The sequence below is a fragment of the Sardina pilchardus genome, chromosome 17 (genome assembly GCF_963854185.1).
Source record: "Sardina pilchardus chromosome 17, fSarPil1.1, whole genome shotgun sequence".
NCBI lineage: Eukaryota > Metazoa > Chordata > Actinopteri > Clupeiformes > Clupeidae > Sardina > Sardina pilchardus.
The window spans coordinates 6,562,261-6,586,364 of NC_085010.1; the positions used below are offsets into that span (position 1 = coordinate 6,562,261).

Consider the following 24,104-nt stretch of genomic DNA (forward strand, 5'->3'; position numbering starts at 1 on the left):
CACACACACTGGGTAAACTGGCGCGCTACAAACATTAAAATGTCAAATCATATTTATTTCTCTTTGTCGCCATGATATTGGGGGAAACGCGGAGAGGCGAGATGGTCAGTCCTCGTATTTTTTCTTCGCGTTTCGTTATAAGAAATATATAAGTAATAGTTAAAGTCTTCTTCTGTATTAAACAGATAGCCTACGGGACGCTCTTTGTTCCGTATTTTAAGGAACTACTCAATGCACACACACTGGGTAAACTGGCGCGCTACAAACATTAAAATGTCAAATCATATGTATTTCTCTTTGTCGCCATGATATTGGGGGAAACGCGGAGAGGCGAGATGGTCAGTCCTCGTATTTTTTCTTCGCGTTTCGTTATAAGAAATATATAAGTAATAGTTAAAGTCTTCTTCTGTATTGAAGAGATAGCCTACGGGACGCTCTTTGTTCCGTATTTTAAGGAACTACTCAATGCACACACACTGGGTAAACTGGCGCGCTACAAACATTAAAATGTCAAATCATATTTATTTCTTTGTCGCCATGGTAGGCCTATTGGGGGAAACGCGGAGAGGCGAGATGGTCAGTCCTCGTATTTTTTCTTCGCGTTTCGTCATAAGAATATATAAGTAATAGTTAAAGTCTTCTTCTGTATTCTCTGCCACATTCGACAACAGCATTCAAGTTCCTTCTCAGCACGATGACGTGACTTTGCTTGCTGTTGGCCCAGATTAGAACAACATGCTCGAATTCACCAACAGAGTCGCGGCAACGTTGGTAGATACCAGTGATGCGCGGGTACGTGTCTGAACGCCCCGCCCCGCCCCGCCCCGCCGTTTACAACTAACCCGACCGCAACTCGGACCGCAAAAAAAAAATATTGAAATACAGGACCCGACCCGCTTCCCGACCCGCTTATTGTAAAAAGTAGCCTAGTCTAACTTAGTCGTAGCGTCATTGAGCTATGCAAAATTGGTATCTCATATGCATGTAAAACAATAATATAGCCTATATTGCCTAATTATATATAGCCTATAATTGCTCAGAATTTGGGAAACATGCATTTAGTCTACCTTTTTTTTGTTCCGTGTCAGCATTCATCCAAAAATGTGGCTGTTTGACTCAACATTGAACATAATTAGCCTAGGATTTTCCTATACAAATTCTGTTTCAGCCGTTCCTCACATGAATGCCTTGAAGCTCTCCCAAGCATGAAATGCAGGCATAGAATATTATTAAGAAACTCTTTATTAACGTCTTCATCAATGGACCAAAAGTCCATTGCTCCGCGATTATAAATTGCAGCGAGATGAAACCTTTATTGCACGACGTGGGGAAGAGCAGACGTGGGGCTTTCCAACGAGCCACTAGGCCTATAAGTTGCGCAAGGACGCACATATTGCATGCTCATACCAATTGTAGGCTATATGCCCTGATGACATTAAATTAAGAAATATTTCCTGATTTGGGAAACTTTTAGTTTATTTTTCTTTCCATAATACCATTCGATCTTGCTGGAAATTATCAGACTTGAGAAACACGCATTGCATCGGCAACTTCGCTGCTCAGTAGACGATTCTGCCACTTTCTGTAGAGGCCAGCAGTTCGAGATAAAAGCTGCAGATCATAGACAGAGAAAGCATATGCTCTGAGAACAGAACACAACTGCATGTCAAGTGTAGCCGAGGGTCTGTCTACGCAGAAACAACAAGTGCATTTCTACATGTTCGTGACAAAATGTGGGGGATAGAATCGCGTTTCAGTGGGAATGCTGCAACTTATGTCTTTTTCTTCTAAAGACAATTATGTACTATATAAATGACAATTTATTTTTTTTACCGACCCGACCAAACATGACCCGCATATCATTAAAAATATTTTTTCTTGACCCATAACCGCGGGTGACCGCGGTCGCCCGCTCGATTTGGATCAGCCCGCGCATCACTGGTAGATACGGATGCCTGCTCTTCAGAGCCATCACCACAAAGGAGCACTAGAGCCTGGTGCAAAACCACCAACTGGGATGGATCGAAGGGCAAGCAAGCACTGCCACACAACGTCAAGACCTTTGTCAACACTAAGCAGAAAGTTTCCTACGATGGGGAGAAGTGGCCGCAAGGACTGCATCGATAAGATCAACGAATGCCTTCGCAAGCCCCGAAACCCTGGCGATACATTTTCTTTCCTTTAATTCAATAAAACATTGTTTATCTGAAGAACTTTTCCGAGGTTGTCTTGTCTACCAAATCCTAAACTTAAATAGAGTAAACATTTTATCTATGAAAAAACTCTTAGGGGGAACAGTTAGGCAGCCCTTCCTCCATTATCGTAGTAGGACTATAGGCAATTTATTAGAGGGGTCAAAAAAAACTAATAAAGTAGGCTAGACTAAATGTGTCACTTTAGTGATTGGCTCTTTCAAATGCAAATTAGGTGGATGGGCTTTTGAATGGGCCTGCTGCAGGTGAGAGGACAAATCCTACGAATTTATTGTTTTTAGAAAGTGCCATTATCATTGCCATATTCTCTTAAAACATAGGCTATATATTTGAAAACGAGTTGATTAAAGGCTTCTAATGGTGTCTCTATAATATGATAAAAGCAGAGATTGAGATGTGTGTTTGGAACAGTTTTTCAAATCCCCCGGGGGTATTTAGACTCCAGGGTGTTAAGGCGAGACACTACAGTTGAATAGGGTAAAATTTTTAAATAATAGGTATCACCATGAAACTTCCTCAGTTGATTACTTATACAAGTATGAGAAAAAAATGTATTACAAGTTTTTGAAATGTGTATGTTTAATTATGCAAATGAGGCATTATCTCATTAAATATGCATGATTTTGCATATATTTCCGGTAGATAGATCTGAGCATATGATAAAGCCAGGTGCAAAATTATTCTTTCGTGTTGTTTACAAACAAGATTACAATAAAATTACAGAAGGATTTCAGGATATCTGCTTTCATTGCCTAGGAAATACAAATATACTGTCCATAGCCTTAAAAAAACGATTTTTGCCATGCTTTTTTGATTAACATGTCACATAAATCAGGCCAGGAATGATGTATTAACAAATCCCTCTGTAAATGTCTTCAGAATACTGTTAAGTGTATAACTGGAAAGTTTGGTGTAGACAGGTGCTACAGAGGCTGAGAAGTATCTACCGGAAAATGACTCAAAACCGCAAATAACTAGTTTTGAGAAAACAGCCTTGAAACACAGCCAATGAGATTCGTTCTCAGCTTAGACGCGTCTTTGAACTTTCGCGATTGGTTGCCAATACAAAGGAAATGTCCATATTTGGATTGCATGGCGTTATTCAGGAGGAGCAGGGCTTTCCAACGGTGTGAGACACGATATGATTTGGATCACGTTCGCGGGAGTACATGACATTTTAGAATGGGAACTTTTGAGAAAATGTGAAGAAATACATAGGCGCGAGCACACAAAAGTTCGTGAAATAAACACCTAAATGTGCAAATCGGACTTTGTTGTTGTAGTAGGGTGGTAGAATACATGCTAAGGTAGCAAACTAGCACAAAATCTCGAAATTGACCGGAGGTCACAAAAACAATGTTTTCAACTGCCGTGTCTCGCCTTAAGCACTCATTCACAACTGTCCCATCGCTAAATGCTCTCTTGTGTTGCGTGATCACACAAGTATAGCCTACCTGTCGTAGTGTGCTTTTAATTTGATATGCCTAATTATTATCTCCGCCAAGGATATAGGATGAACAAAGTCTATGGATTTGCTATCCAGTAGCCTAATAATTAGGCTATGTGCCACGTCCGATTTCGCAAGTGGTGTAGTAGGCTACATTTAAAAACAGACAGCCGCCTGTGAGATCCATTTCATGAAGAGCATTATTGTCTTGTGCGATCATTCCCCCTCCCCCACACTCGTCTAACCAGTTCACTACATTATAGCCTATAGCCTATGTGGCACTGAGGACGACACTTGAGCCCGACACTATGTCAATGTAAAAATGTGTGTGAGTGCGCGCTGAACCACGAATTAACATAACTTTTCTTTTCAGCAGACATCGCAAACATAAAAAGAATCTCAAAACAGGAAATCTTTCGTTTCTTTTAATAAATCGATTCATTTTGTTTTGACGGGTTCCGGAGAGGTTCTTCGACTGGGTTTCGAACCCCGGTCGCTTGCGTACGATACCTATGCTTCAACCACATGCGCCACAACTGGATGTGAATTTCGAAAGGCTTTATTCGGCATATGTAGGCTACTTGAACGTCGCCGTAGCCTACTTGAACGTCGCCGGTTAAAATGAACAAGCCTCCGTTTTAAAATAGCTTAGGCCTACACATTTCTAAGTATTCCTAGCATGTAAATGTTGCCAAAATGTCCATCTTGTCCATCTCTTTCGTCTTCGCCTTGACGTTGACAATAATAGCCTATTCACGGAAATGCGGTCTTGTAACCGTAGCCTAATGAATTCATGAATTAATCTAAGGTTGCCTTTCGAGTAGCCTATTTCAGGTTGAATTGAAGGCTATTTCCTTCTGATAGGCCTATAGGTTTCTAAAACCATTTTCATTCATTTCAACAATGGTTTATTGAAACGTCGTTTGATTAATTTCGCCAGTCATCACTTTCATTTTAAGGATATAGGATGAACAAAGTCTATGGATTTGCTATCCAGTAGCCTAATAATTAGGCTATGTGCCACGTCCGATTTCGCAAGTGGTGTAGTAGGCTACATTTAAAAACAGACAGCCGCCTGTGAGATCCATTTCATGAAGAGCATTATTGTCTTGTGCGATCATTCCCCCTCCCCCACACTCGTCTAACCAGGTCACTACATTATAGCCTATATGCGGCACTGAGCACGACACGACACTTGAGCCCGAAACTATGTCAATGTAAAAATGTGTGTGAGTGCGCGCTGAACCACGAATTAACATATTAACTTTTCTTTTCAGCAGACATCGCAAACATAAAAAGAATCTCAAAACAGGAAGTTTTTCGTTTCTTTTAATAAATCAATGCATTTTCTTTTGATGGGTTCCGGAGAGGTTCTTCGACTAGGTTTCGAACCCCGGTCGCTGGCATACGATACCTATGCATCAACCACTTGCGCCACAGCTGGATGTGAACTTCAATAGGCTTTATTCGGGAAATGTACTTGAAACGTCGCCGGTTAAAATGAACAAGCCTCCGTTTTAAAATAGCTTACACATTTCTAAGTATTCCTAGCATGTAAATGTTGCCAAAATGTCCATCTTGTCCATCTCTTTCGTCTTCGCCTTGACGTTGACAATAATAGCCTATTCACGGAAATGCGGTCTTGTAACCGTAATGAATTCATGAATTAATCTAAGGTTGCCTTTCGAGTAGCCTATTTCAGGTTGAATTGAAGGAAATAGTCCTTCTGATAGGCCTATAGGTTTCTAAAACCATTTTCATTCATTTCAACAATGGTTTATTGAAACGTCGTTTGATTAATTTCGCCAATCACTTTCATTTTAATGATTAAATGAGACGGATATGCGGAGCATTTCTCTCCCTCTCCGTTGACCAAAACGTTGCTCTGGCATCTCTGCTGGACTGACTGAGTTATAGGCTACGTCGAGTGAGAGAGCTGTGAGGTAGGCTGTAAACATTCGAAAACTCGGGCGGTCTATGTTGCCCCCTTGCGGTTGCAGTTTTCCCGATGCTTCGGGAGTCCCGATGTGCGGGAATGAAAGGAGCATTCTCAACCCGTACCATCTGCACTGCACTGGTGGTTTACTTGCATGACTGTTTATTCAGGCAGTAACTTCCAAAAGTTTTCCTTTCGCAGCCATCTTGAATTTAGTCACTGGGTGTTGTGGAGTGCATGGAAAAATGTGGTATATATGAATTAATGAAGTTCTCCATTTGGAGTTGTAGATAAAAACATTCTGTCTGTTTACAATAAATATCCTGTCTCAGCCATCTCTTTTTTTCTCTTCTTACACATTCCCGCCACATTATCGCCTGATCTGGCTTCAGAGAAGTCAAAAATAAACATTTTTAACTTCCCTGATCACTGTATTGATATTGGTCATGTCTTGGGGCACGTTGCCAGGAGTGTCTGTGAATGCTTGTTGTTGATGATGTATGATGGCGATTGTGGTTATGGTTACATGATTTAGTAGACCCTTTTATCCGAAGAAACTTACAAATAATAACAATACGATAGTTAAACATTAACAGTGAAAAGTTGTTTAAAATGTTGGTATCTACTTAATTTATTCTAATTCTAATTAAGATCTAAATCTTAATGTTAAGATTAAGTCAATTAAGTCATTTGTGTAATTCCTGAACATAAGAAATGTCATAACTGATGAATGCTTATTTATGAGTACATGGCAATAAACTTGAACTTGAACTTGCTCAGTTATACTGCTAGACTCCATAGGGGTTTGTATTCTGTAAATAAAATCAGTTATTTTTTTTAAATTCCATATTTCTACCACATTCTCATACAACCTTTAGCCATGTGGCAGTATAATCATCAGTCAGAACAAACATATCGGACGAGAGAAATAAATCATATTAAAATAATTGCCAGGGGTATGAATGAACCGTTAACAAGCCACTTCTTACCTGCTTGTAGTAAATTCTGCAGCCCCCCCAATCTAAAGCGAGAGCTATGTAACTAACAGTTAACAAGCCTAATGTTCTATCTTTAAATCTTTAAAGCGGTTAAGCCAGGGGTCGGCAACCCAAAATGTTCAAAGAGCCATTTTGGACCAAAAAAACAAAAGAACAAATCTGTCTGGAGCCGCAAAAAATGAAAAGCCTTATGTAAGCCTTATATGAAGGCAACACAGGCTGTAAGTGTATATTATCTATATTAGCCTACTATCAAAATGACTAAGTAGGCTACAACGAGGCTACATAATGAGCTTTCATGATTAAATGTTTTTCCCTGCAGCGCATCTCGGGGAGAATGACACACCACGTGACTACTCCGCTGTATATGCCGTTTTAAGTTCAACTTCGTGTAATCACCATCCGTGAACTGTTGTTTTCCACGTTTTAATATCTCTCAGGTTGCAACAAAATTTCTCCAGAAGTAGGCTACTGCAATCAAACTTTTTCTCTCAGTCCCAACTAAGTCGGCTGCAAATGTAGCATGCCTTCCCTGAAAATGTCTTTCTAAATGTCTCTCTCTTTGTTGTTCACCAACTTCTCATTACAAGGCAAACATGCAGGCAATCCTTCCGCAATGGCAATGAAAGCAAATGATTCGGTCCATTCTGCCTTAAATTCTCTGATCTCATCGGCTATCTTTCTCTTTTTCCCTTTGGGATCCATGGCATGGCCCATGCTGACACACCCGCCGGTTTGTTTACAAAGGTTTACAGCCACCTGCCTGGCACGGCGCCGCCCTGAAACATGTGTCGCAGGCTATCAAATCTTCGTTGACAGAAATGTTGAACTTTAATATTTATTATGCACATTTTTACAACATTGGAAAACGTTAAGAATGTTTCTCCTCATACAGAAACCATATTAAAACAAACAAACAAAAATCCCCCCATTCATACATTTTTGAAGACGCTCCAGGGAGCCACCAGCTTGGCGCTAAAGAGCCGCATGCGGCCGACCCCTGGGTTAAGCTGTGAGAAATGCACCTTTAAAATAGCTGCATATGGTGGGATTCGAACCCGCGCCGCCTGCATAGCACTGCAAGCCTTATCCAACTGAGCTATGTTCATGTAGCTACATTGTTGAGAAATTGTAATTGTTTCATACCAATTACTCTAGGCTACTCTTTTTACAAATATGTTTCTGATGGTGATGACGTTCAAAGTCGCACACATAGACAAACAGTTTCCGATGCCACATCTTATATGCATTCACTGAACTGAAACACCATCAGAAACATATTTGTAAAAAGAGTGATTGGTTTGATATAAAACATCAGCGGGAATTAGAAACAAGTAAAACAGTTCCACAGAATGAACCCACATCAACATAGCTCAGCCAGATACAGCTTGCAATGCGATGCAGGTGGCCCAGGTTCGCCTCCCATCATGTGCAACTATTTTAGAAGTGCATTTCTCGGGGGACTTCCGGTGAGCCACGCTGCGAAATGGTCTTGCCACACTGAGCTCCTGCCACATTTTCCCCTTTTTTGACGCTTATTACTTTGAAAGTGTAGTTTTGACTTCAGACACCATACCCGAACTTCTCTGAACGATGCCGAACAAAAATCCTGCAAGTTCTCCACAAAAACAGCAAGAAATTGTCAACAAACGCTTTAAAGCTAGTTTGCCACACGAGGACATAGCATTGCTAATCAAACAGACAGTGGAGACAGAACGAGAGACTCTGCGTGAGGTGGTAGGTTCCATGCTAACTGTGACTCTAGACAAAGCACTGTCGCCTCTTAGCGCTTGTATCTCCGAAAACGGAGCCCTGCTACGTTCGCTTCAAGACAACATCGATTGCCAAGCAGCTAAAATTGAGACGCTAACCACTAAAGTAGATGGCCTCCAAGGCTCTGTTCGCCAAGTGAAAAGAGAAGCAAACCACTGCATAACTGAACTGAGCAAACTGCAACTAAAGACTGACGAGCTGGAAGACAGAGGTAGACGAAACAACATCCGAATCGTGAACTTGCCTGTGGGAGTGGAGGGCGAAGATGCTGCTGGGTACCTGAAAACCATGCTGCCTGTATGGATCCCTGACTTAGCAAAGACGGCAACCTTACCACTGGAGATTGATAGAGCCCATCGAGTGTACACTAAGTCTTCCCAAGCCAACACGATGATTTTTCGACTTCTTCGGTATCCTGACCGTCAAGCGATTTTGCAAGGTGCAAGGAAGGCTAAACCCCCTCTCCCGAATGGCCCTAAATTGGAATTCTACGCCGATTACTTTGCAGGCACGGCCCAGAGAAGAAGTGCCTTCAAAGGTCTACGAGCCCGATGTCGCCAGATGGGAATAGACACCTTTCTGATCTACCCAGCTATCCTGCGGATTAAAATCAACGGTAGGGATGGGCGATATGGCCTAAAATCTATATTGCGATATACATTGCAGCCTATTGCGATAACGATATATATTGCGATATAAAGATTATAATAAAACCATTTCAGAACAGTTTACATAGACAATAATGAAAGACCGATTTGGGGTTTTCATAAGCTGTAAGCCATAATCATCAAAATTGTAATACTTAAAGGCTTAAAATGTCTCACTTTGCATGTAATGAGTCTAATAGCCAATTAGTTTCACCTTTTAAGTTGAATTACTGAGATAAATGAACTTTTGCACAATATTCTAATTTTCTTAGTTTATAGTCTACCTTGGAACACCAGAGTATAACATTATAAAAGAGAAAATACTACATTTCTGATATTCATGACCGCACACTTTGCATATTATAGCCTACTATTCATAATACAACACCTCTTTAATTCAGATGTCTGACTCTGGATTAAGCCTTAAAATACTGTAAACAAAGTAGCATAGTTGGCTATCATATCGTCTAGGCTACTGGTTGGACTGTTCCGTTTCCAAACGTGTAGGACTATTTTGAAGGTTTCAAGGTAGACTGATACTTTTTCTCCTTGGGACAGGCCCTTTTTAGTTGGAAAACACTACTGGTATTGAGACGATCAGTCAAATTGAATGCAATTGTTTAAATCAAATATGTGTAGCATGATGCTAACCGGATTTTACATTAACAATAATTAGCTAGTCGTCTTCTATGAGTCATTGCTTTGAAGATTGTGAATGTTTTATTTGGATTGTGCATGTCAAGGGGCGGGTGTCCATTGAGCGCGCATGACGGAGGGAGAGAGAGAGAGAGAGAGAGAGGAAGAGGGAGAAAAAGCCATAAATGGAAGAGCACCCGAATATATTAAAGATCTTCTAGTCCCATATAATCCACCTAGACCCTTACGATCACAAAATACTGGACTTCTTGTAATTCCAAGAATTTCAAAAACTACAGTAGGAGGCAGAGCCTTTTGTTACCGCGCACCCCTCCTCTGGAATAATCTTCCTCCCTCAATTCGATTAGCAGACACCCTCCCTATTTTTAAGTCTAGACTTAAAACATATCTCTTTAGTGCTTCCTATAGTTAGGTATGGTGCAGTGTGGAACTTCAACCACCTCAGGGTCTTACTGGAACGGACCACCTCTGCTGTGGGCTTGTGTGACTGGTGCCCCAGTCATGCATCCCATGGTGGCTACTGACCACACCTGATCTGGTGCTGACCACCCTCCACCATGCCTTAGTTATGCTGCTTTAGCATTGCGCTGTCATGGACTTCTTATGTGGCATGCCGTACAACTCCTCTTCTCCCCTCTCCCTCTGTCTCTCTCAACTCTCCCTCTTTCCTTCTCTCCCTGTCCTGTCCTCTATAGTGTAGCTTGGGGGGGAGGGTCCCGCGTGCTGTCTGTTGCGCGTGCGGGCATTTGTTCATTCACTGCACATGCGGGCTTTTGTCCATTTGCGCCGTTTCGGTCATGGGCCTTCCCCGGGTGGGCTTGCGCATCATGTCTGGGCTGCGCGCCTGGGTGGTGTGGCTGGGTGCTCTGGGCCGGTCGGGGTCCGTTCGCGGGTGGCGTTGCTCGTCCGCGGGGGGCCTCCCGTCGCCGTCTGTAGATGGGGGGGGGGGGGGGTTCGTGTCGGCTCCATTCGCCAGTGGCTCTGCGTGGGCGTATATTGGCGGTCTGGCTGGGGCATGCAGTCTGATCAGATGTGCACGGCTGTGCATTTAGTGGGATGGGGGGGACGGGGGAGGTGGGAATGCTGGGAGTGGATGGCGGAGGGGAGGGCTGTTGCGGCATTGTATTTGGATTGGGCTCGCGGTCCGGGCCTTCTTGGGGTGGTGTTTCTAGAGTGGAAGTCCAATGGTTTTAACGATTTTAATTACATTACACCAATGTCCAATGATTTTAACGTTTTTAATTACACTACATCGCCTCCCTACGCCTCCCGACCCTGTCAACAGGATGACAGGATGACACGTCCAAAGACATGAAGCATTCTGGACTTTTGCTCTGGGGGCGCTGCTTCCGGGGGGCCTGGGCGGCGGGGCGGATCAGACTGTGTGTCCTGGTCGGGCCGTGGTGTGTGTTCGCGTGGTGTTGTGGTTGGGGTGGGGCTGGCGCGGGCCCCGTTCTCTCTGCTCGCGGATGGTGGTGGGGGGTGTCTGCGGATGGGTGGCGCCGCCTGTGGGCGGACTCTGGCTGGCCATGCTCAGCCATGCTGCTCCGACGCGCGGTTCAGAGGTGGTGTGTGGGTTCGCCTGGGGGGGGGGGGGCATTGGGGGTGGCATTGTGGGTGGGTGGATGTTGCGTGCGTGGTGGGTGGGTGGATGTTTGCATGCGTGGTGGACGATGTGCGGGATGCCTCTTCGGGTTTAACTGGGTAACCTATTCCTACGCACCTGTCCCCACAAAAGAGGTGTGTAAAAGCGTTTTGTAAACCCTCTATAGTATAACCATTTATATCACCATTGATATACTTATTAATACTTAATATGACTTACAGTAATACTAACACACTCTATTTCTCTTCCCTTTCCCCTATACCTCACCTGTGAGGTAAACCATTACCAGCCATCAACCATCTCTGTGCCTGTCCCTCATCACACCTGAAGTCACATCCCTCTGACTGCCCTACCATCGCCATTGCCTTCGCCATCCCTATGACTGCCCTAACATCGCCTGCTGTGGTTCCCTGCCCGAATCTTTGGCCCTCGGATCCCAGCGACCCATCACCTTCAGAAATAACTAATGGATTACTAATGGACAATGTATTCCCTACACTGGACTATTTGAACTTTCATTGTCATTGTAACTTTCAAACTACAAATGACTGTACTGTAACTGACCCAAGGCAGATGGGTTGGGCCCTTGAGTCGTGGGTCTGTCTGAGGTTTCTTCCTATATGTATCTCCAATTCTAGGGAGTTTTTCCTTGCCCCTGTTACTCATGGGCTCTCTTTGAATGTCTAACACTCTGTAAAGCGCCTTGAGACATGTGTAATGTATTGGCGCTCTATAAGCGACATTAAATTGAAATTGAAATTGAAAATTTCTATTCTTTTGTTAAATTGCCCACCTAGCTTACAACGAAAACTTAAAGAAATGGATACTTTCACCCGAGCAGCGTCAGGTGCACCACTGCGACTTAGAATTGTTTTCAGTTGCACCAGAGAGGGTTAAAGCGGATCTTTTAGTTGCACTCTTAAAAAGTTTGGGAGCTGGAGCCCTGAATTTCGTCATCAACATGCATACCGCGATAGTGCAATATAACTGAAATCTCTATCGCAGGCCAGTTTTATATCGTTTATATCGCATATCGTTTATACCGCCCATTACTAATCAACGGCGAAACCAAATCATTCAATTCTGCTGAGGAAGCTGAACAGTTTGTCAGACTATGATGCCAGACCTGGATCAAGCCAGCTAACCAGTTTTGATCCAATCGCTCCAGCTGAACCAGCGAATACAGGGCCAGGATCTGAAGGGCAAGTAACACTTGATATGGAGAGTTGATGGTTTAGTTTGATTGTGCAGTATATGGCCTATGTTAGCCCGTTCAGTTTATGCAAAGGACAGTTCATGTTGCTAAATGCAGTTCCACTAATAATCTGGCTAACCGAGGGCATACAACATAAGGTCAGGAATAGAATAGCCTACTTTATTGTCTTGAATTTAAGTGACTAGCGTTATAGGTGCTAGTTTCGTTTTTGCTGTTTCAATTCCATATCCAAGCAGGATGTGTTTTCTCTTGTACTATGATGCAGTTATTTTACTTTCTACCGCCACGTTTCTTTTTATAGTAAAACTACACTGTCAGTTTTATTTTTGCTTAAAGGGATAATCCGGAGTGAAATGCACTTTAGATCAATTTTTCGGACTATTGGGAGTACATACGTTGAGTTGACACCAAAATCATGTCATTCGGATGTATTTTGAGAAAGTTCGAGCTCACCGTTTTTAGCCAAAACTCGTTAGCCTGGAGGTGACTCGGGCATGTCATTTCGCCGCTACAAAACGCTATTTTTATACCTCTTCTACTGTTCCAAACAACACTACACTTACGTGGTAGTGAGTAGAGGGTCCCTAAAGCCAAACCGAAGTATCCCCACGTCTTTATGTGGTCGGATAGAGAGTCCAGAATGAATTTAATCGAGTCAGTACCTTTCCGGAAATGTCGCTGTTGCAGCTAGCAACGTGTTAACAACATTTCAATAACATTTCCGGAAAGGTACGGACTCGATTAAATTCATTCTGGACTCTCTATCCGACCACATAAAGGCGTGGGGATACTTCGGTTTGGCTTTAGGGATCCTCTACTCACTACCACGTAAGTGTAGTGTTGTTTGGAACAGTAGAAGAGGTATAAAAATAGCGTTTTGTAGCGGCGAAATGACATGCCCGAGTCACCTCCAGGCTAACGAGTTTTGGCTAAAAACGGTGAGCTCGAACTTTCTCAAAATACATCCGAATGACATGATTTTGGTGTCAACTCAACGTATTTACTCCCAATAGTCCGAAAAATTGATCTAAAGTGCATTTCACTCCGGATTATCCCTTTAAGGGGGATGGTTAGGCACAAGTTCATTGTTAATAGACTTCGCCACGCGAATGTCACGGACGCTAGCTATAGAGGGGTTTGAGGGAGGGGTGGGGGTGTGGCTGCGGCCACACATGAACCAACACATGGAAACTTGTATATTTCAATTGTCTGAATATGTAACTCGGTAACGCTTTAGAATAACATGTGCTTATTAGCTATTAACAGTGCATAATAAGCAGTTAACAATTAGTTACTAACAGTTAGTTAACTGTTGTTATCCTTTAATAACATTAACTAACTGTTAATGTAGCCCTGTTAGATTCAGTGCCACTTTGCACCGCGCATGCGCGAGAATTTTCTTTTCAGCTTCAACCTGAGCACTGAAAGCCACGTTTTCGAATTCCGATAGAATTACACATTTATTACTAATAGGAACGTTTCAGAAATAATTTTTGTTATTTTTTTTACTTTACTTTGTTATATCACGCGTCAAGTGGATCTTTTATTTTTGTTTTAACGAATGAAGAGCTTCGGTAAGTTATTTTTATCATATTAGTCGAGTACATGTGAATAGTGTGAATTGGAGACTTAGAAAGCTCACAAAAACCAGTCGAAGCATGTATACCAGCACTAGACACTTTTATTTGCTGAATTTGAGTGGTAGTTCCACATTTTCTTTGGTTGTTTTGGTTTAAACTTTGAAGGTAACTCACGCAAATCTGCCTAGCTAATGGGTTCACGGAGCTCATGTTGTGATGTTAGCTTGCTAATATGCATAGAAATGGATGTTAGTTTGACAGTTAGTCGATACTTTAAAGTGAAATATGTATTGTTGTACCTTTTCCATGTGAATTACGGGTGTGTTGGCAAACTATTTTTATGTATACTGTCTGCTCAAGGTTTGTTAGCCGTGCTGGCTTACTATTCAGCTGTGCTTTATCAGCATGCTGCAGCTGAGATGTAGTGTCCTTATATGGCAGTATTACGGCGTTATGCCTGTTGAGAGTTTGATATAAGAAAAAGTTTAAATGAGATCTCATAGGAAAGAATTGCCTGATGGTAACTGTTACGCTGTTCTGTGTAGATTGTTTTTTTATTTTGGGATAAAGATTCATTGGATTCAGACCAACTACGATGGCGAGCCTGTCCAAAAAGATTTCCCGTGTCGACCACCCAGCCAGCTGCAGTGTGGCCAACTGCAGCCAGGTCTTTTCACCGTCTGCGTGAACTTCAAACATCGCACGTGGATTACAGATAAGCGTTCTTTTCCCACACAGGAAGGAGCATATTGGAAACTATTTTTTGCATTTTTACTTTTATACCATAAGGGACGTTTGCATTTTTACTTTTATACCACAAGGGACTTTCTACATTTTTTTCTTTAATACCTAAAGGGACTTTTCTTATTATTTGATCAAGCTAATTGAAGTGCATTTGCTCTCACTTTGACATTGTTGATTGTATTGTGAGGGGATTGATATTGTGATATATTTTGTCATTTCTACATTTACATTGCCTTGCTTACACTACTACATCCATACATTCCACCACAACATTTTACTAATAATCACACACATCCATTCTTTTCTTTTTTTATTCAACACAAAGGAACTGTACAAAATAAAGTGAATATAGTTGCCATATCTCGGTTTCAGATTTTAGTTATTACACAACTCAAGAACCTAGAAATCTGTGTGTAGCTTTTACTGATCCAACACAAGTGCTACATTAACATACAGCTTGTAAGTGTTAATAAGCAGCATTTAAAGGTGCTTACAAGCATATTTGTTAACAGTTAACATGCAGCTTGTAAGTGTTAACAAGCAGCTTGTTAATGGTGAAAAAAGACATTTCTTACCTACTTGTAGTAAATTCTGCAGCCCCCCAATCTAAAGCGAGAACTATGTAACTAACAGTTAACAAGCCACTTCTTACCTGCTTGTAGTAAATTCTGCAGCCCCCCAATCTAAAGCGTGAACTATGTAACTAACAGTTAACAAGCCTACCGTTCTATCTTTAAATTGGTTAAGCTGTGAGAAATGCACCTTCAAAATTGCTGCAAAGGGTGGGATGTGAACCTGGGCTGCCTGCATTGCACTGTATGCTTTATCCCACTGAGCTAAGTTCACACAATGATATTTGATAAAATTGTTTTACTTGTTTCCAATTCCCGCCCATGTTTTTTTGTCATACCAATTACTCTTTTTACAAATATAAAAACACACACTAAGAGCTATCATTTAAGAAAAAGTGGAGAGGAGTCGGAGACTATATATAGGGACAGACATCCTGCCTCGCCTCTTTGACCTAATGCTAATACGACCCATTATTGTTTTAAGCTAACTAGCTTAAACTTCGTTTAAGCCTCAGTTGCTAGGTAACCAAATATTTATGCCAAAGATTCTAGAGCGGAGCATAGCGCTCTATGATCTTTGCTTAACACGTAGACTGCGGAAAAAATGACTGTTTTATGCATTCACTGAACTGAAACACCATCAGAAACATATTTGTAAAAAGAGTAATTGGTATGATAAAAAAACATGGACCTCCTACAATGGTTCGGTGAACTTAGCTCAGTGGGATACAGCACCCAGTGCAACGCAGGCGGCCCGGGTTCACCTCCCACCCTTTGCAGCAATTTTGAAGGTGCATTTCTCACAGCTTAACCGATTTAAAGATAGAACGTTAGGCTTGTTAACTGTTACTTACATAGTTCACGCTTTAGATTGGGGGGCTGCAGAATTTACTACAAACAGGTAAGATGTGGCTTGTTAACTGTTAGTTACATAGTTCTCGCTTTAGATTGGGGGGCTGCAGAATTTACTACAAGTAGGTAAGAAATGTCTTTTTTCACCATTAACAAGCTGCTTGTTAACACTTACAAGCTGCACGTTAACTGTTAACAAATATGCTTGTCAGCACCTTTAAATGCTGCTTATTAACACTTACAAGCTGTATGTTAACAGTTAGTTAATGTTATTAAAGGATAACAACAGTTAACTAACTGTTAGTAACTAATTGTTAACTGCTTATTATGCACTGTTAATAGCTAATAAGCACATGTTATTCTAAAGCGTTACCTGTAACTCTTATTGCCAGTCCGGGTGATTTTTCACAGAAGTTGTTTTTTGTAGAAGCATGTTGATTTTGTTTCGTTTAGTATTCGATGATAATGGGTAACCACACCATACTTTCCCTTAACGTCAAGGGGCTGAATTCACCTTTCAAACGTGCCAGTGTTCTAGATTTTCTACGTAGGCATAACATAGATGTAGCGCTCTTGCAGGAGACGCACCTTAGACCAAAAGATGTAACTAGAATGCAAAATAAGCACTATAAACCCATCGTGGCCTCAGGAGATGGCTCTCACACCAAAGGTGTTCTGATACTAATGAAACGGAACTTAACTCTCCAAATTGAAAAAAATAAGCTCTGGTGCATCAGGGAGGTTAGCTTACTGTTGTGCTTCTATACAGGGAGAAAAGCTAGCTTTTGTGGCAGTTTATTCTCCAACCATATGTGATAAATCTTTCTTCCCAAATTGAACAAAAGAGCTGCTTTCTTTGAACGACTATCTTTTAATTATTGGAGCAGATATGAATACCTTTATTGATAGAAACCTAGACAGGTCTCATGCCAACATTTCAACAATTCAAGCCACTGCATCAGATGCTTTAAAGCACTTTTGTAAGAGTCTGGATTTGATAGATATTTGGAGAATACATAATCCAACTATTAAGAACTTTACCTTTTATTCAGCTGCTCATAAAATGTCGTCTAGAATAGATTTTATTTTATCATCATCAAAACTGGGTCAGTATGTTAAGTCAGTTAATATATGTCCACGCTACATGTCAGACCACAATCCAGTTATTGTTACTTTCGATCTCTTTCCCATGCATAGAAAACCAACAAGGTGTAGATTCAACACAACTCTCCTTCAAAATGAAGAATATCTCACTCAATTAAATTTGAAATGAAGAGAATTCATTGACATTAATATCAGTAGCGTTTCTAACCCCATGTTTGTATGGGCCGTGGTCAAGGGTTTCATAAGGAACAATGCTACCAGTTTTTGTAGTCATCTTAAGAAATTGAAAGCACTCCGAATAAAAGACTTGGAGTTAGAGTGTCAATGTTTGGAAAGGGATTTGAATTCTAGATACTCTGAGGAAAAAGATGTGCAACTTAAAATTAAACAGTCAGAACTAAATGATTTGGTTAAACAGAGAGTTGAATACTTAATGCATGTAACTAAACATAAGTATTATTCAGAGAGTAGTAAACCAAGTAAACTCCTCGCATTGACACTCAAGAAACAAGAGAATAAAATGTCTATTTCTGCTATCCGCAATCCTCTTAAACGGATTGTAACAGCACCACCTGATATAAATGATACTTTCAAGACCTTTTTTACAAACTTATACTCATCTGAATTCTCACCATCCCAGGACCAATTTGATGATTTTTTTAGCAACATTGAACTTCCAGGTCTCTCCACCGATGAACTTGAAAAACTAGATTCCCCAATTACTTTAGAGGAGCTCCACCAAGCCTTAAAGCTTACTAATAAAGGTCGTTCCCCTGGCATTGATGGGCTACCGGCGGAATTACTTTTGACGTGCTGGGAAATATTGGGACCATTATGGCTTGATGTGCTAAATCATGCAATAGAAAATGGCAGCTTTCTTAAAGATATTAACATGTCACTCATAACCCTGTTAGCAAAGCCAGGTAAAGACCCTATTGAATGTGCAAATTACCGTCCCATCTCATTGATAAATGCAGACCTGAAAATATATGCCAAAGCGCTGGCCCTACGCCTTGAGAAAGTATTTGGCAGGCTGATTCACATGGATCAGACCGGCTTTATGAAAGAACGTCTAGCATCTGATAATATAAGGCGGCTTCTCCATATTATTGATGAGACAGGGAAAACATCTTCCCCTAATGGATTGTTTTTTCTGGATGCTCAAAATGCATTTGACAGATTGGAATGGAAGTACTTGTGGAGAGCTCTGGAAGAATTCAAATTTGGTCCATATTTTATTAGAATGATGCAAATTTTAGATGCTAACCCATCTGCGAGAGTTTTTACAGGTGGGATTTCCTCTGACCCATTTGGCATATTCCGTGGGACGAGGCAGGGATGTCATCTTTCCCCACTTCTTTTTAATCTTTCAATTGAACCCTTGGCCCAGTTTATACGTCAAAATAATATTTCAACACCAATAACAATAGGTCCTTCACAACATCACATATCCCTATATGCTGATGATGCATTGATTTATATATCTGATATTCAGTCCTCCTTGCCAAAGATCATGAGTACGCTGGACAATTTTGGGAAACTTTCAGGCTTTAAAACTAATCTTAAAAAATCAGTTCTCATGCTTCTCAATGTGGACAAAAATGAGCTGGCTGTTCCTTCCGACATTGTGGTGGCTGACCAAGTGTCCTATTTAGGGGTTCAGATAACATCAACTCTATCATCTATTTCCAAGATTAATTATTGTGCTATTTTGAAGAAAATAGAAAATGATATTAATAGATGGATGCCACTTCCATCATCAACACCTAGTCGAATTTCGGTCATAAAAATGAATGTTTTACCCCGAATTAACTTCATTAGTTCAATGATACCTCTGCCCCCTCCAGTGGACTACTGGAAAAAACTAGATACTCTACTTAGGTCTTTTGTATGGAATAAGAGACGTCCACGGATAAAATGGTCAATGTTACAACAAACCAAACTCCAAGGAGGTTGGGCTCTTCCAAATTTCAAGCTATATCATTGGTCCTTTATATTGCAGCATAGTAGACACTGGTTTAACTTAAATGCACAAACCTCCTGGATTGAAATTGAAAGAGCTCTTGTGGCCCAAATAAGACTTCAGGATGTCTTATTTTCAGGTATTTCAGCTAGACAATCTTCCTTACGGTGTGGCCCCATTGTATCTTATTTGTTGAAAACCTTCAAACTGGTAGAAAGATATTTGGGTGTGGAAGTAAAATGGCACAAACACTCCCCACTATGGATGAATCGATGTTTGCTGTCTGGGAATAAAACATTTAATCAAGGTCCATGGGCGCATACAGCTATACATGTACTAAATGACATTAAGGTGCTGTGTCCACCAAACGCGTTTTTTGCGCCGACGGCGACAATTTTCAATGTAAAGTCTATGTAGCTCAGCGCTCACAGCGCTGAGCGCCCTTGGCGAAAAAAAAACGGTCGGCGCCGACCTTTTTTGTCGCAGCGCTCAGAGCGCTCAAAGTTGAAATCTGTTCAACTTTTAGAACAGCGCCGGGCTCGTCAATGGCACTTCTCGTTATAAACCGTCTCTGGTTTTGGTAACTTAGCAACAATAAACACTTATCGAAGCGCCGAGAGGAGGAGGTTTTGGGCGCTCTGGCTGTAAAAAACGCATTTGGTGGACACAGCACCTAATGGAGAGAACTCTTTATTGAGTTTTGGTGACCTGGTCTCTCTTTATGGTATCCCTACTCATTCACTTTTTCACTATTTTAAGTTGCGATCAGCCCTTAGATCATGTAACATCCAATGGGGCTCCAATTTAAAATTACATCCTATTGTAGAATTAATACAAAGAGCACCCAGAAGGATAGTCTCATTTATTTACACTCAATTGCTGGCACATCTTGGAACCTCTGACTATTTTGTTAAAGACTGGAAGAAAGATGTAGGAAATCTACAGGGAGACATTGATTGGGAAACTGTATGGGACAATGTCATCAATTCATCAAAAAATCCGAACCATAAATTTATTCATTTTAATATATGTCACCGTACCTATTTGACCCCCCAAAGAAGATATTTGATGGGTTTAGCTCCCCATCCCTATTGCACCTTTTGCCCACATGGTAATGTAGGGAGTTTCATGCACTCTTTATGGAGCTGCCCAGAGGTTTATTCTTTTTGGAATAGTGTAAGCAATATCATATCCAATTTAACAGACATCATATTTCCAATGGACCCTGCATTGCATCTTTTGCCTGATGATTCAAAGTTTTGCATCACAGAGAAAACACGGAAACTTTGGTTAGCAGGTATGACCGCAGCCAAAGAAATAGTGGTTCAGAGATGGCTTCCACCCCATGATCTTTCTGTAAAACACTGGTTGTATACTGTATTAGACATTATGCACCTAGAACTTTCCTCAGCAAGAATTAACCATGCAAAGCCTTCTACTATCAATAATTGGCTACATGGCATTGCTATGATTAAAGAGTTGCTCCTGTAAAAGCTTTCTTTCTTTGTTTATTTTCCAATTCCTTTTTTATAATGTGTTTTCTTTTTCTTTCTTTTTTTTTGTATGATTTGTTTGATCTTTTTTACTCCGCTGACTAATGCGGATCCATGTGTTGGTAAGGGATTGGGTGGGATGGGGGGGGGGGGGGGGGGGGGGGGGTTGGCCAAAATGCTTTGTACTGTGTACTTTGTATTGTGTTAAAAAGTCAATAAAAATTGAATTACAAAAAAAAAAAAAAAAAGAAGTGCATTTCTCAAAGCTTAACCGCTTTAAAGATATAACGTTAGGGCTTGTTAACTGTTAATTACATAGCTCTCGCTTTAGATTGGGGGGCGGCAGAATGTACTACAAGCAGGTAAGAAGTGGCTTGTTAACTGTTAGTTACATAGTTCTCGCTTTAGATTGGGGGCTGCAGAATTTACTACAAGTAGTTAAGAAATGTATTTTTTCATCATTAACACTAGAAGCGCCAAGCGCCGGTCATTTGACCGCTGACGCGTATTAGCCTACTAGAAGTGCCGTGTAGGTTTGACCTAGATATACCTAGAACTGCCGTGATTACAAAAAAAAAATCTTTTCACTCGATTAAATTCCAGGACCCTACGTTCACGACTTTTCCTAAATACGCGTGTTTTATCACCCAGAAGCACACCGGTACAAGCTAGTTTAGAGCTTTTTTGTGCTCACTTGTGACAACACTATGTTGTCTCACTTTCGGCCATGTTTGTCCAGGCTGCTATTCTGTTTTCTCACAGCAGATGTCGCAAGGGTTTCCTGTCAGTCGGGCATGAGAATAATATTTTACCATAAAACATACAGTTTACATATGTGCAATATGTATTATATATATGTGATTTATTTTAATAACTATTTTTCATTTACATGGCATAGTCTATGGAGGCGATTTACAGTGGTAAAATGCAAGTTTTGAAAACGTTGCGACGTTGTTCTATTAGGCAGGCCTACGTGTGTAAAAAATATTTTCAGCTGAAATTCGTTGTAGCCTATTATGTACGTAGAGCGCGTATACCTACGTACATTCATAGTATCTTTTAGAGCTCAGACTAATGTATAAGCATTTTCTTACATATTTGCTGGACAAACTGAGTTGCGTCGCTTCAAATACCTATTTCCATTCGTGTAAAGTACTAAATGTTGAGTGGCGCAATGTTAACTCGCTCGACTGTTATGCCGGAGACCCGCGTTCACAACTCGGCACGAGCGAAATAATGTTGCTTGAAATGAGTGAATTGACAGACCGTTTTTCAACGTCGACTAACATTCAAGGCCGTAACCAGGATTTTTAAAATACCGAGGTCAGGGCCATCGCTAGAAATTTTGGGGACCCCGAAATGCCAGGGGGGTTCTTCCGAGCCCTCTGATCATTTTGCCAACGACATAGAACTATAGATTTGTTCATTGTATAACATGTTTTGTTCATAACTTGAACCAACACACTTTTCCACAATATTCTTTTTGTAGAGCCTCAAGAGCCTTTTCCCAAACTGACTTTGGTTATTTAAACTGGACCCTACTCCATCTGTGATTAAGAATGCTCTGCATCTCCTCATCAGTGTAGGGAATGCTGCATATAAACTGCAGGGTCATAGCTAGGGTTGCCAACTATGTGAAAATAACATAAGGAACATTCAATGTGAAATGGAGCGCGGGGCGTGGAGCTTAGCTTCTTTAAGTTGAGGCTTATGGCAGACTTTGGGGTCATAGGGCCCACCTACACGTACCTACACCCCACCCCCCATCAAATCATCATTATGATGATCATTACATTGATTATTATGCTATATAGTTAGACATGCACTTTCACTTCAAAGCAGTCAATGTTTGAAGTGCCAAAATTGTTCACAAAAAGTTTGTGAAAACTATGCCCATATGCATATGCACATGTTAGCATGTCATATGCACATCAGAGGCCTGCTTTACTAATGTAAGATATATGGTTGCATGTGGGAGAATGGAGAAAAAATGGATATGGTTTATAATGAAATTTCATTTGAATGCCTGAATGTAAGGATTCAGGAAACACGATAGCAACTTTTGTCTATGGTAAACGGCCGTGCAGATAGGCGAAATCTGGAGATCTTTAAATGAAAGACTAGATCTGACCATGTTCAAATTTGACTAAACGATACTCAATCCTTGAATTTCCCCTCGGGGATCAATAAAGTATCTATCTATGCTAAACAATGTATTGTACAGTCTCTGCTCTGTTTTTATGGGAGTTGCGAGAATCCACGTTGTTCTATTAAATGTCGTATTATAGCCTTCCAACAGGTTGACGCGGAGCTTTGCCACCAACGTAGTTTCAGTTTCTGTCACGCAAACGCGTACACGCATGTATTCAATGAACGTTCATACCACCACTTAATTGTATGGCTCTATGTTTAATCACATCAATTTCGCAAGCTTTTCCTCCTGATTGCAGCAACGTTTGCTTTCTTTTTCTGTCGGTCCGCGGTTGCTTGCGCAGCAAATTATCAGGTGAAGCACCGGGCCTAATTTCACTCTATGCCTCGCTGACCAGCAGTCTCCACGTTGCGCGGCGCATAGTTTGAGAAACGCTGCACAAGTGTCATTAGGGTGTATAGCCTGTTCAGGGTTTTTTGTGTGTGTTTTTCATTGTAACGTGCGTGCATTGAGCAGTTTCTTAAAATACAGAACAAAGAGCGTTCCGTATCAGTTCAATACGGAAGAAGACTGTAACGTGTAACACTTATTAAACGAAACTTGAAGAAAAAAATACCGAGGACATGACCTCGGTGTCCTCAATGGTAGTTACGGCCATGCTAACATTATTTTTTGTTAATGGTTTTTAATAACAAACTATCTGAAATAAACGGATGAATCACAATACTGTCTACCATTAACGAAAAATAATTTTGCCAAGGGCCACATGAGAAACTGGGACTGTTGAGGAGGGCCGGACCCAAAACACCGAACTCAAGTCTGAACTCAATTCGGTTAAATTCTATTCTGCTCTTGTATAACAAATTGTATGGTTTTGGTTACGACTAGTAAGAAAAGATGAAAATGTAAGGAAGACAAAGTAAAAATGGCAATATTTCATATATGTCCAGTGGTCTAATCCTCATTCTCAAATAAAATTGTTTTGAAATTGTTTTTTTTTTTTTTTTTTCAGTTTACAAAGACTGGTAAAAAAAGCCACCAATATTTCAAAGACCGACATTAAATTAACTCTGTACAAAATACAGACAATAGTAGGCTATGTGAGTAGTTAATCAACATTCACAAAAAAAAAACTGTTTTGAGAATTAAGG

At 40.9% G+C, this 24,104-nt stretch overlaps 2 protein-coding genes across 2 annotated transcripts in view; both read left to right on the plus strand.

Annotated features, from left to right (window-relative positions):
• LOC134062096 (cytidine monophosphate-N-acetylneuraminic acid hydroxylase-like) overlaps positions 1–24,104 on the plus strand; it is a 146,763-nt gene that overhangs the window by 88,729 nt on the left and 33,930 nt on the right. The gene's annotated exons all lie outside the window — the stretch shown is intronic.
• LOC134062095 (uncharacterized) lies at positions 1,540–11,248 on the plus strand. The gene is made up of 2 exons (XM_062517978.1): positions 1,540–8,983; positions 10,367–11,248. The coding sequence occupies exons 1-2, from the start codon at positions 8,188–8,190 to the stop codon at positions 10,369–10,371; spliced, it is 801 nt and encodes a 266-aa protein (XP_062373962.1). The 5' UTR covers positions 1,540–8,187; the 3' UTR covers positions 10,372–11,248.

What these genes read in the sequence shown, in the direction of transcription:
- LOC134062095 (XM_062517978.1), top strand. Translation starts at nt 8,188, where the DNA reads ATGCCGAACAAAAATCCTGCAAGTTCTCCACAAAAACAGCAAGAAATT.